The 13366-nt window shown below is 38.1% G+C and overlaps 1 protein-coding gene across 6 annotated transcripts in view; it reads right to left on the bottom strand.

Annotated features, from left to right (window-relative positions):
• Window positions 1-13366, bottom strand: part of LRCH1 (leucine rich repeats and calponin homology domain containing 1) — a 191346-nt gene that overhangs the window by 33130 nt on the left and 144850 nt on the right. For 4 of the 6 annotated variants that reach the window (XM_045796796.2, XM_087865143.1, XM_087865144.1 and 1 more), the window contains exons 12-15: window positions 11693-11782; window positions 11553-11589; window positions 7482-7535; window positions 6417-6489 (exon numbers count right to left, since the gene is read on the bottom strand). In XM_045796796.2, the coding sequence (XP_045652752.1) occupies window positions 6417-6489; window positions 7482-7535; window positions 11553-11589; window positions 11693-11782 (254 nt within the window). Of the gene's footprint in view, window positions 1-3577; window positions 3683-6416; window positions 6490-7481; window positions 7536-11552; window positions 11590-11692; window positions 11783-13366 lie in introns of all 6 variants that reach the window. The other 2 variants (XM_045796799.2, XM_087865147.1) reach the window with 2 other exon arrangements.

Raw genomic sequence — 13366 nt, 5'->3', positions numbered from 1 at the left:
TGGCCTATTTCCTCATTTTTGTATGGGGAAAAGAATACCTAGAAGTGCAAGCTTATTGTAAAAACTTAGAAAATGTCTGTAATTGAGCCAAGATGGATATGTCCATTCATTCATTCTCCAGTGATAATTCAACAGCCAATTTTAAGTAAGTATAAATTAGCACCCACAAACTAATTGCAAATGAAAAAGGGACAATGATTCAAAAGAAGATAGGAATATTACTCAGCTATCAGAAAGAACGAATTCTCAACATTTGCTGCAACATGGACGGCACTGGAGGAGATAATGCTAAGTGAAATAGTCAAGCAGAGAAAGACAATTATCATATGATTTCTCTCATTTATGGAACATAAGAACTAGGAAGATCGGTAGGGGAAGGAAGGGATAAAGAAAGGGGGGGTAATCAGAAGGGGGAATGAAGTGTGAGACACTATGGACTATGAGAAACAAACTGAGGGCCTCAGAGGGGAGGGGGATGGGGGAATGGGATAGACCGGTGATGGGTAGTAAGGAGGGCACGTATTGCATGGTGCACTGGGTGTTATACGCAACTAATGAATCATCGAATTTTACATCGGAAACCGGGTATGTACTGTATGGTGACTAACATAATATAATAAAAAAAATTTAAAAAAAAGATATATCATATAAACTCCTAAGAAAGCTGGAAATTTGGGCACAATTTAAATTTTAGTCTATATTAATTTAATATACTAAATTTAATAATTAAAATATTAAAATTAATTTAATAACCAAAAAAGAATAAAATAATTGCATATTATATCAGAAATATTTCATGTGTTATTTGAAAATTTAAGTATAATTATATACATCATACTAAATATAATAAAACTAGGTTCAAATATTAAAAAAAAAAAAAGATGATAGGAACAAAAAAAGAAGAAGAAGAAAGGAACAGTTTTCACTTCCCAGTGAAGGGGCGAAGGGGAAAGGCAGGAAAGAGGCAGAGTGGTAATAGGGCACAAGAGCAAAGGAAAGAGAAGTTGTTCCTAAGTTAAGAACCAGTCGAAGTGAATTGCCCCACCCAGCGCCAGAAGTGCCCACTCAGCCCTGCACACACCCTCCCGCCCTCCCATCCATCTCAAGGGGCAGAACTCTGGGGACTGTGGGAATTCAAACTTCCAAGAAATCTTCTAGCCAGTTTGCCATTTTTTATTTCTTTGAAGAAAGAGTTTTAGAAAAAGATGGGGTATTGAAAATGAGACATATTTGGAATGAAATACTGAAAAGAATTTAAATTAAGGGGAATTTTAATATAAAGCAAGACAGTGAACAAGGTCTAAAAATGCCAACTTTACCAAAAACTAATAAAATATAAATGAAAGACAAACTGCATTACACACTGGGTTGAGTCGGGAGTAAGATGCCATTTCTTTACAAAGTTTGAGGTAGGTGCAGACAACGGATACCAGGAATAGGGGGAAACAAACTGATTATGGCTTGGAAATGCCAAGAATGGCCCCTGAACTGGATCTACTATGTAAGAGGAATGAGTAAGAACAACAGAAAATCGCAGGCTGTACTTCTCCTGCAAGATTAATTTGTATGCTTGTGAATACGCAGAGTGTAGCTTTGTTAATATAAAAAATGCTTTGGAAAATATATTGAAATCACAAGGCCAAGTTAGCACAAAGAATGAAGAAGCATGTGAAAGGTCAGATCTGGGAACCTGCACAAATATTTGTAAAGAATAGTTCTGCATTCTAGACAAACTGCAGGTAGGGATAAATGACAACCGCCCATTACCTGATGTGACTGATGGAACCACATGAATATCGAAAGTGATTCCTTTATTATGATTGTGGTACGGCCTGATAGCTACACGTGAATCCTGGAATTTGCACTCGTACAAAAAATACCAAGTAAAGAGTGCAAGGTTATTTTCTTTTCAGAGAGATTTCTACAATTATTAATTTCTATGGAAATCTTAGGAATTTTATTAAAAAGAAGGCAGTCTGGCTTATAGCTTGTACTGAGAGTCCTCAAGAAACAGCTGCAGAATGAGGATGGAAATGGTGCAGAGTTAGGACTCTGGGTGGCCTCGCCTCCATTGCTACACAGCAGCGTGACCTCACCTTTTTTTAGTTGGCACATCATGAGATAGTTGGCATGTCTATATAGATAGAAATTCTACTGCTACATAACATGACTATATCTTTCCCAGCTTACACCAAAAAAAGGTCCTTTGGTTTCAGATATCACTACTAAGGAAATACCAAATCACACATAAATCTTTCATTTTAGGCTTGATTTCCTTTAAACAACAGCAGAACCATAAATAGCCATGCTTTCTGAAAAACAAAAATGCCTCTCCCCCTCTTTTTTATTTTTGAGTAATGGAACCGTTTCTCAAGAAAGTTTCCACTGAGCCCTCTTCAACCTCCAGAATTTAAAATAGGGATGGTATAAGGAGGGACTTCTGTTTCATTGCTGTTATTGTTGAAGCGTACTTATTTTCAGTTAAAAAAATTTAGAAATCTATGAAATAATAAAACTCCTTTTACAACTAACCTGCCAAAATATACATGTATCCTTCTTTACAAGGAAATTGGAAAACTTTTTAAATTGAATTTTGACCAGAAATCACAGCAAATGTTTTAAATATATTTTTTCTATATAACATACTTCAATTAAAAAATAACTATGATCAGAAAATTTATTTTCCTATTGTGTTTGCATCTTGGCTATACCTCATATCTCACTTCTCTTACTTATAAATCATGCTGTTTCATTTAAAATTGCTTTTGTTACTTTGTACCTCAGAGTAAAATAAATGGAGATTCTGATCTATGTGGCATGTGGGTCTAGATAACTATATTTTGTTTTCATTTTTTAGGCTATTTAAAATATTTAATGGCACAAAATTAAAAGATATTCATAATAATCCAATTAGCTGTCTTCAATGTTTTATTGGCACATTTGATTTTCAGGCCAATTTGAATATTATATAGGTGAACGGACACTCAAAAAGGTACCAAAAGTTAAAATGTGCAAATAACAAAAAAAGGAGAAGGCAAGTGATTTCTCTTCATTTTCAGAAATTTCTCAACGTTAACATTATTTTCAGTGCACCACTCAGGGATCAGCCGAGGCATTAATTACCTTAAAAATCTCATACAGTTAAGCATAGATAATAAAAGATCAAACTCCAAACGCACTTTGGTGCAGATGCAGGAGCAAGCAGAGACACTCCAAATGTGCAACCCCCAATTTTTGTAAACAAGCAAACAAACGAAAAACAAAACAACAAAAAAAAACAAACAAAGACAAAAACAAAAATACCCAAACAAACCCAAGCGGAAAAGGTAGAGAAAGAAATTATTGCAAAGTCCTCCCGAAATTCAGAATTTTCAAGTTAATTAAATGTAGTTCTACAAATTGCTAGAGAACCATCCCCATGCACTTTTCTGGACTTTACTTTCCCGCTTTACTCATTGGTTCTTAGAGCCGGCATGCAGGTGAAGATACTCTATCCTCAGCTGAACAGATATGAACGTTCAGTCTATTCATTGGCTTATTAATGAGCACACTGAAGAATAGGTACAAGGCCACCTACCATTGTCACTGTCTCCTTCAGATGGAACACTGTAGCTAGAGCTGTCCCATGTTTGTGCCTGTGTAAGTTTGTTGAAGGAGATAGGAGGAAGAGTGAGGGCTGGGTCTGCAGGAGAGCAAGAGAGCCGGTCCGCGTACAGTTGGACAAGGACCAGGAAAAACCAAAGGGGCGGCAGCATTTCACAAATGGCATAAGGTTTGTATGGAAATGAAGCGAATTTCATATTATGGGATTTAAATTCAAATGTACAATATAGGGGAAGAATGAAAGATGGCGCATGAAATAAAAAGAATGATAAAAACTGAGTGTTAGTACTTATCAATCATATACTTTGCATGCAGTTAATATCGTTAATCTTAACAGTTCTGCAAGCCCACAGACTCAGAGTCCTAATGAATCATGTCACCAGAAAGGAAGAGTACCCACAGATAACACAGATACAAAGCAGAAGACCTACCAGACACTTTTTCAAAAACCTTCTAAATAACTAACAATCATAGTAAATACGATTCACACAAAAAAATGTGGTTACGTAGACAAAGCTTAATATGTGTAAATATATCCATTATTTAGAAATGAGACTATTACAGAATCAGTGTTTACCATGTGTCTTTTTTTTCCCAAGGCAATGTAAAATTTCTCTTTAAAGGCTACTGGCATGCTTTATTGATAGCTATAGGTAGCCAGCTCTGCTCAACCCTGGGCACGCACACCTCTCAATACTGTCTTTGGTACTGATCAGTAGAAAAACAATTTTTGATACTAGCAGAGTCTCTTTAACAACAAACCTAATTCACCAATAGATGTCAATCAATTTCAAGCACTTCTGAGTTAGGAATGAATATTTGAGTATCTATAGTTGTCTCTCTTTGGAGGAAAACACAGAAGAGAAAAAAAATTTCTTTTGAAGAAAACTATCAGCCTACTTAAGAAACTACGTTCTTATTCTAACTTGCTGATTTGAGCAGTCTGTTTTTATTTATAACACAGAAATCACATAAATCCATATACTTCACTTAAAGAGAAAAATTAATTGGCTTTTAAAAGTTCCAAAGCTAATAAAGTAGAATTTCTTCTTAAATCATATGATCCATAATTAAGATTGCTGTATATATTATTTTTTGGAAAATGTGAAAAATACATACTGTAATATGTTTAAATTACTAAGTACAATGAAAAAAAATCCCCAATATATAACACAATTTTATAAAATTCCAACATGCCACTCGATGTTCCTGAAGATAAATCAGCATTATTTACAGCAACCAAACTCCACAAAGCTTTCAACAACTAGAACAACTTCCACAGTGGTTAGTCAGCATTATAGAAGGGCTGGAAGCTTGGAGAGGAAATTATCTTTGTTTTCTGCTATTCAAAATAAATACCCCATTTCTTTTTCACCACTACAATGAATTTGACATGGTTGAATAGTACAAGTACCATATTGATAAGCTGAATTTGGATGCCATAAAAAAGAGAAAAAAATCATTGAGACAATTTTACAACTAAATCATAAAGATGCACGTTCAAAAGAATATTGTTCTTTGGAGATGCATTCAACTTTTGATTGCCCAATTATATTCGTAAAATTCCTTAAAACTACTTGTAAAGATTAGAAGCAAGTCTGTAGCCCAGTGAGGTCCTGAATGTACAGAGATGACTCTCCTGCCAGGCCATCACTGAAGGCACAGAGGAGATGTACCCACTGATCATCTCTCCCAGCACACACCTGAGACCCCAGGGAAATGGAAGCCCAGCCCAGGTCTGACTGCATGTGCTCAGTGCCATAAATGAGGAGGCCAGTCATTTGAGCCTTATTTCACACACAACTTGGCTTTCCATAAAACACCTACTAACCTTTGCCACGCCTAGCATTTTCTCAAATAGCGCTGCCTTTTGGCCATCCAGAACGCCAGGAAACCATTACACCTGGCTACATGTTACCCATCAATCAACATGCTCCCAAAACAAAAAGTTTCCTTCATAAAGGAATTATATTTGGTTTTTTATAGGTACCTGTTTACAAAATATACACACGTATAACTTCTGTTTGCCAAAATGCTTTACTGGAAAACCCAAGAACATCTAAGTTCTTTACTAGCTTTTTGCTTAAATGTGTCTGAGTCCTTTCTTAGCACTTACTTAAAAGCATTATAGTCATGAGTGTATGCAAAGATCTGAAAGTATTAAAATAAAAAAGGACCTAAAAGAAGGTAGAGATTGCCAGAACTTTAGTGGAGAAATCAGAAGAACCGAATTGCTCAAAGCATCATCCTTCTTTTTAAAACCCAGAGTTATTTTGCACACTGCTATAATTTACGTCTGTGAATGTGCTAACAATTAATTAAAAGAAAGCAGGTAATATTAAGCAGAAAGTCTCTTTTAAAGAAATGACTCCTGACTACTCATGTGAGCCTTGAAACAATCACCCAGTTGTAGGAGAAAATACCTAACCCTATGAGGTTAGAAAGCCGACAAAGGGTATTTTAGAGAAGTCACCCTGTCAGAGGCTGCTCCGTAGCTCAGCAGCTTACCACGAAGCCCTAGGTAAAAAACTCATTAGAATATTTCTTCCCCACTTACATGCCGCATCACCTTTTCTCTTTGCTCGGATTGAAAAGGAGTTGAGATATCTACTACAAATAACATGGACTTAACAGGTGATTCACTGAAAACAAGGCTCCAAAGTCTGGCCTCCCCAAGCTGCCGCAAAGCTCTGATGTCAGGACTCAGTGTTCACCGAGTGCGTTCACAAGGCTGCTCACGCTAACACATTTAAAAGGCCAAAGACAAACCACTGAGGGTTTAGAAGTGTCAGGACGCTGAGGTTTTAATTTACCTGATCGAGGCTTCAGGCCAAACGGAGCTGTGCTGTTGGAGGTGGGAGAGATTGCAGGCGAGTTCGCTCTCATCTGCAGGATCGGAAGGAAAGGATGCTTTTAAAAACAGACAGTTGGAGCAGAACTACACACGCTTCTCTACACTGCATAGTATTATGGTAACACCACTTCCCTTTTGATTTGCTGCTGTGTGATGAAGCCCTGACTAAAAACACATGAGGACTGATGCATCTTCATATTATAAGTGGTTTAGGTGGCATCATCAATAGAATACTGTCCGGGGGGAGAGCCAGTCAATTTTTATTTGCGCAATAAAAAAATTCTCTAACCATGTGACACCGGTGATCCTTTCCGGCTCCAGAACAGATGCGTGCACCTGTACACATACACAGGCCCACATCACGTCCCCCTCACGGGGGCACAGCTGATGAAGAACGGCATGACACGTAAGAGAGGAAAACAGGTCACACTGAACGGAGTCTCATCCACAGGGACACCACGCACTGCATCGTTGATGGATGACAGGACATTCGAAATGCTGCCCTATTGGAGCCATCACTCTGTTTTCTATAAAGATGCTGCCATATTTGGTTTTCAAAATATATCTCATAAAATTAATCTTTCATTATGAATAGGGCAGATAAGACTATGATAGCTAATGAGAGAGACCCCCCCAGAGGATCTGCAATACAATTAACTCATGAATCATGACAGTCTCAGATTACATATTTCTTTCTTTCTTTCTTTCTTTCTTTCTTTCTTTCTTTCTTTCTTTCTTTCTTTCTTTCTTTCTTTTAAGATTTTGTTTATTTATTTGACAGAGAGAGACAGCAAGAGAGGGAACACAAGCAGGGGGAGTGTGAGAGGGAGAAGCAGGCCTCCTGCCGAGCAGGGAGCCCGATGCGGGGCTTGATCCCAGGACCCTGGGATCACGCCCTGAGCCAAAGGCAGACGCTTAACGACTGAGCCACCCAGGCGCCCCCAGATTACATATTTCTATAAAAAGTATTCCAATTCAGCCTTCACAAACTACCTTGGCTTACAGTAATCTTCAGGACACGTACCTCATTTGGAGAATACTCGCTCCCATTGCTCTGTAAGGTTAGATCATTTTGCACCTTAAAGAAAAAAATGCATGGTACATTCCATTAGACCATAAAATTATTGAGGCAAGAACGGCCTCCCGCTGACTTCCCTCACATCCCTGGCACCTGGGCACTCCATGAATATACACTGAATTAATTAATTAGTGTGTTAAGTAGCTAAGTAGGTCATACTGACATTTGCTAAAAACATGCAGCTGTACTCACAGAAAGAATACATCTAGAGTATCACACAAACTCAGAAAAGGGATCTCCCAGGGCAAAGAGTTCAGTCCAAAGTACCTGCAAACATAACCTGCCTTACTAGGTTACCGAGCCATGAGCCCACTCCTCATCTGAACCACAGGTTTTTAGAAATGGTCCATGGCAGTATATCCCAAATACACAGAATCTCATTGGGAGCTTTAATTTTTTTTAAGATTTTATTTATTTATTTATTTTAGAAAGGAGAGAGAGAGAGAGAGAGAGAGAGAGCTTGGTGCCTGTGAGCAGGGGGAGGAGCAGAGGGAGAGGGAGGGGGAGATAGAATCTTGAGCAGATTCCAAGCTGAGCAGAGTCCTATGGGGGTGGGGCTCCACCTCAGGGGCTCCATGAGATCATGACCTGAGCTGAAACGACGACGAGTTGGCGGCTTACCCGACTGAGCCACCCAGGCGCCCCTCATCGGGAGCTTTTAATAAATATACACGCCTACTGCTCCAAATCACCTGAGACAATCTTAGGTTACCAATTCGACGCCAGTTTGCTTTGGCAACCAATGAGGAAACTCTAGGTTATTTTACTCAGATCAGCCTTCTTTATATGATCATCAAGGAGCTCACTGATAACCCTAATAAAAAACCTGGTGATAGCGAATATAAACATCCTCATTTATAGTACACCAAATTAGTATAAATTTAAGATGTCTGTTCCTAGTACTACTGTTGAGGAGTGCTATTTAAAAAATACTCCAAACTTCAACAAATCCAAAGGAAAAACATATTTTTAGAATAAAATGTCATTAATTTCGTTACCCAATTAAATGGCTTTGTTAGAAATACTAACAAGTACCTGCAGGTTTGATTCTCTCTGTAAGTAATTCCTTCCTCTAAATTTTCTTGTTGTCCCCCCAACACCTTCCCCACTTTGATATTATTTATGAAAGAGACTATAATTTGCAATTCTTCCGGAATGGATGCTAGCGCTACCCAAACTTGATACAGACCGTCATCTAAAGCATATTTAAAGCCCGACGATGTGATGTATAAACCCCTTGGCCATCTTGGCCCTACCTAGTGAACAGGGCATCCCCCCTTCCTCAGGGTGTTTGCCTGGCTCACACACTGTGCTGATTCTGCCAGAGCTGCCTGCTGGGACCCATGCAAAGCCAAACGACCCCCAAAATCTAGGTTTACTTCCCTCTCCTTAAACTATCTTTTCCCAACTCTCCCAGAGCACCTAAAATACTCAGGATCACAGACCATCTCAAATTCTTTAAATTTTTTCAATATAAAGTCTTCTTCCCTCCACATTTTTTAAAACATCTTATAAGTGAGGACAACCTCCTACCCTTAATAGCCCAGTCCTTGACACCCAAAACAAGACCAAATCCAGCACAAGTACTCAATAAGCACTGGCTAATTGATTCAAGACTTATGCTAAAGTTATTTCCTCCTGAATGAGACAGAAGAGAAAACATAAAAATAACCAAATCATAAATGAGGACCACATTTAATTTCTGTGTGAACATTAGCCCTGGCCTTGGTAAGCCACTGCTCTCTCTTCCTCCTCCTTGTGACTTCCAGAACCCGCTACATGATCCTTCCTTTTTAAATCATTGAGATGGGCCTGTCATGGACAGACGATTGCCCTAGAGAAGGAAGACAATGAGCAAGAATTTCTTACACCAAACGGGAGTCCCCATTCAACCAAAAAGAAAAAACTAACTTATATGAAAATAAAACATTATAAATCAGAGATGGAGTGGTCGTATCTTTTTTCTAGAGGACTTGTGTCTTACTGTTTCTCCTGAAATCATGCACCCAGGTGGGCATCTGTTTTACTAGAGTCAAAAATGGGTCGGCAGCAGGACCCCAACCGGTCCTAAAGTACCTCTTCACTGACTGCTTATCGGTTGCAATGGAAAAACAGAACAATAATTACACAGTGGACAAATCAAGTCACACAACAAAAGGGCAATCAAATTAACATCACCAATCAGGCCCATCTAGACACGTGAGATACCCTGAAAAGGACAAAAGGACACAAAATCACCTGTGCAGTCTTCCGATCCAGAACATAGAATCTCAATCTAATCATGAGGAAATATGAGGGACTTTCGTCTCACGAAATAAGGGGCACACCATTAAAAAAGAGGAGAGCTATATTCTCCAAAATTTCAAGGTGGTAAAAACCAAAGAAAGGTTACAGAAATGTTCCTGAATAAAGGAAACTATACCTCATAACTAGATGTAATACCTGCCACTACTGGATCTACGTGGGAGGAGAAAAAATACTATGAAGAACAGCATTAGATCAACTGAACAATTTGGAATATGAAGGTAAATTAGATGAAAACAGTTTATCAACGTAAATTTCTGAATTTGATAACTGAAATGTAGTTATGTAAAATAAAACCTCTACTAGAATACATACAGTGAAATATTTAGGGCAAAAAGGACTATGATATATGGAACCCTCAAATGTTTCAGAAAAAGAACCATGTGTGGAGAAAGAGAAAAAGAAACGATATGATAAATGTGGTAAAACGTTAATAATCGGTAACTCTGGGTAAAAGGATGCAATTTTTGTGACCTTTTGTAGAATCTTTCAGTTTTTCCCCACATTTTTATAAGTTTAAAATTATTTCCAAATAAGCTTAAAAAAAAAAGTGGGTCAACTATAATCAATCAATAATAAAATAGTGGGCCTGCACGAATCACAAGTAGCCTGTCTCAAAGGACAGCCTGGGAGAATGGGCTGGGGGCAGCCTTCACATAAAAGGACTGGGTGATTCAGTGATGCCTCGACCCGCGAAGACAGGGTGCAATAATTCTGTCTGAGGACCACACCAAGAATAACAATAGAATGGTAGAGTGAGAGTCATAGCTAACATCTAGGTGCCCTGGGTTGTGAGACTGGTCCCAATTTACAGAAAATGAAGGCGAAGTTTCAAGAGGTTGCCCATAGTTAGCAAGTCTTTGAGGTGGGATTAAAACTCAACATCATTCTAAGGCATGGAGCTCCGCAATGAGACCATAGTGGTTCTCTCTCCTCTTATTTAACTTAGCCGGAGACTTAGCCAGTTAATAGAATGAAACAGCTTCACTACGCTTCACATGCTCAGACACCTAGGGACATAAACTGGTGTGTCCTGAAGCCAGCCATCCCAAACCCACTCACTACGGCAGGATGAATTAGGGTATCACCCAGATGTCACTCCCAAGTCACCAGCTCAAACTTATTTTTATGACTGTTTCTCTGGGACCTTCTAGGCTCATCTCTAGTTTTATGTCAAAACTGCTTTCGACGGCCACCCAAATTCCAACCAGAGTAATTCCACCCTTACTCTGCCCCACATAACCCACCAGGTCTCTGCCAAAGTTCTCCTAACCCTCCCAGCCACTTACCAAATCCTTTGTTCTTGCCTCTCAAGTACTTTCTAGTTTATTTCCACCTGGCCATGCCCCAGTCTTCGCTCTTGGCTCTAAAATCCACACTGAGTCGTCCTACCTCTTTCTGATGCAGCAGGTTCCGCAGCTATCTTGGTTGCTACGGCCTGGCTCAGCAGGACTATCTGACCCCCACAATTCAGAGAACTTAATGGGAAGAGCCAACTCTCATCTTTAATGGAAGATGAAGTAGAATAGGTATGCAGGAAAACTATATAAGGCGAAAGCGTAAAAAATCGGAAAAACAGACCATGAACAAAATTGAGTATTAGTCCCACTAATGAATGTTCTACCCTACAATCAATCTTTTCTAGACTATGGTAGCCGCTATTCTGCGTCAGAATACTGAACGGAGTTCTGGTTAATCCAAGAGCAGCCTTACCTCACACACCGGAGATGTCTCCAGCTGTATTTGACCACTGTAGGAATAAAGACAAGGAAAGGATATAAAGTGGAATTTAAAGCATACTTATTTCAATATAGAAAGAGAAAATATATTCAGCTACAACATGGTCAACATACTTTAGCGCAGAATCTTGTAAGTCTAAGGCTTCTGCAGATTCCATAGGATAAAAGTTTACAACATTTCTCTCTGTAATATCGGTGCTTAATCTAAAGAGAAGGGGAAAAAAGATGTTAGCAAATTTATTAAACTTTTCATATGTTCTATAATTTTAATAAATCGAATGTTTTGGGTCTATTTAGTTTAAATCCAATGTTTTGGGTCATATTTAGTTTATAATTTTAATATATTAAAAAGTTATATCTATCATTAGAGTAAGTAATCAAAGGTTTATGGTAGAAATTTCAAGCCACATTTATTTTCCCACCATGTGTCACATTTTATATAATTTTAATTTAATTTTCTATCTGCTATTGGTGTTAAAATCCAACTTACTTGCAACATAACAGTAATTTCTACTAAAGTCATAATATTCATAGATAGCACACACTAACTTTTATTCTAGAACTTGATCAATTTACAGAAGCAAATAAAATTGCTAAGAATACTATTATTATATGTACCAAGGGCATTTTGTTTTAATAGGAAGATATCTCTGATATACATGAATACTTTCACTTTAAAAAATTAAAATTCATAAGCAATTTGATGTGCAATTTTGTTTCTGAAATTGTCTTCCAGATAGTTTCTGATTTTCTTCAATTTTAAGAGTTGAGTTCTTTTTAAGATCTGTAAAATTAGGAATTGCTGTAAGTCATATAAAAGTTACAAGGCTATCTTTAAAAGTAGGGATGCGTCATATTACACATGCTTATTGAAAATGCTATCAAACCAATAATCAGAAATCCTTAAGAAATCAAGATAAAGGCAAAATACGGTACCAATATTCAACTAGATTTTCTGATGTTAAGGTTATATGAAAGGTAAACCTCTAAAACTTAATCCTATAATCAGTGGCTTAAATCAAACAACAAAAAGCTTGGATCTACGAAATATGAGATAAAGGAAAAACCCAATAGGTATGTAAAGTTTTTATTATTAATATTCAGTCCCAAGCAGCTAGAAATAAGTGACCTCTTGAAGTGCCCTCTCTTTAGAAAAAACACAGGACTCTTTTTTTATTACTATCCTACTGGCTCACAGAAACATCAGTATACGTTAGAACTGTCCTATTGTGGTAGTTATTTCAGGATGAACAACGGAACGATCTAAAGCAGCCGAAGGAGTATATAATTTTAGGGAGGAAATGAAATCCATATAAAGTTTTACAACATAACGCATTTCAAAATAGCACTCCATAAAGATGTTAATCAATTAGCTTTTGGAAGGTTACTCAGGGCTGTTTTCTTCCACAGTCCAAGCACACACCCACCATTCCGACTCGCTCGACATTCTTGGCAACTCATTGCCTCAAACGATTCCAAGCTAGAGAGGAATCTCGAGGTCCTCAGTTCATCCCACTTCTCATGAAGGAAGACGAAACAAAGGCCCGGAGCTGGGAACCCTCCTCCAGGTCACTAGGATTTTTACTACTGGGCTCCAGTCCCACATTCCCAAGCCATTTCCATTTCCACCAAACTAGGCTATTCCTTTTCACTTTGGGGTTCACATACTCATCAATCTTGAGTTTGTAAGAAAAGTGTGTTGGAGGAATGATACAAAAGGTTAAGAGGTGGAAGTATTAAAACAATATGAAGTTTGAGCCCCACTGTGGCCTTCTCTCTGTCACATCA

Source organism: Ursus americanus, chromosome 10 (assembly GCF_024610735.1).
Source record: "Ursus americanus isolate L20-20 chromosome 10, mUrsAme1.1.p, whole genome shotgun sequence".
Classification (NCBI taxonomy): domain Eukaryota; kingdom Metazoa; phylum Chordata; class Mammalia; order Carnivora; family Ursidae; genus Ursus; species Ursus americanus.
The sequence above is the reverse complement of the archived record's forward strand: the minus strand, read 5'-3'. Positions and strand labels throughout refer to the sequence as shown.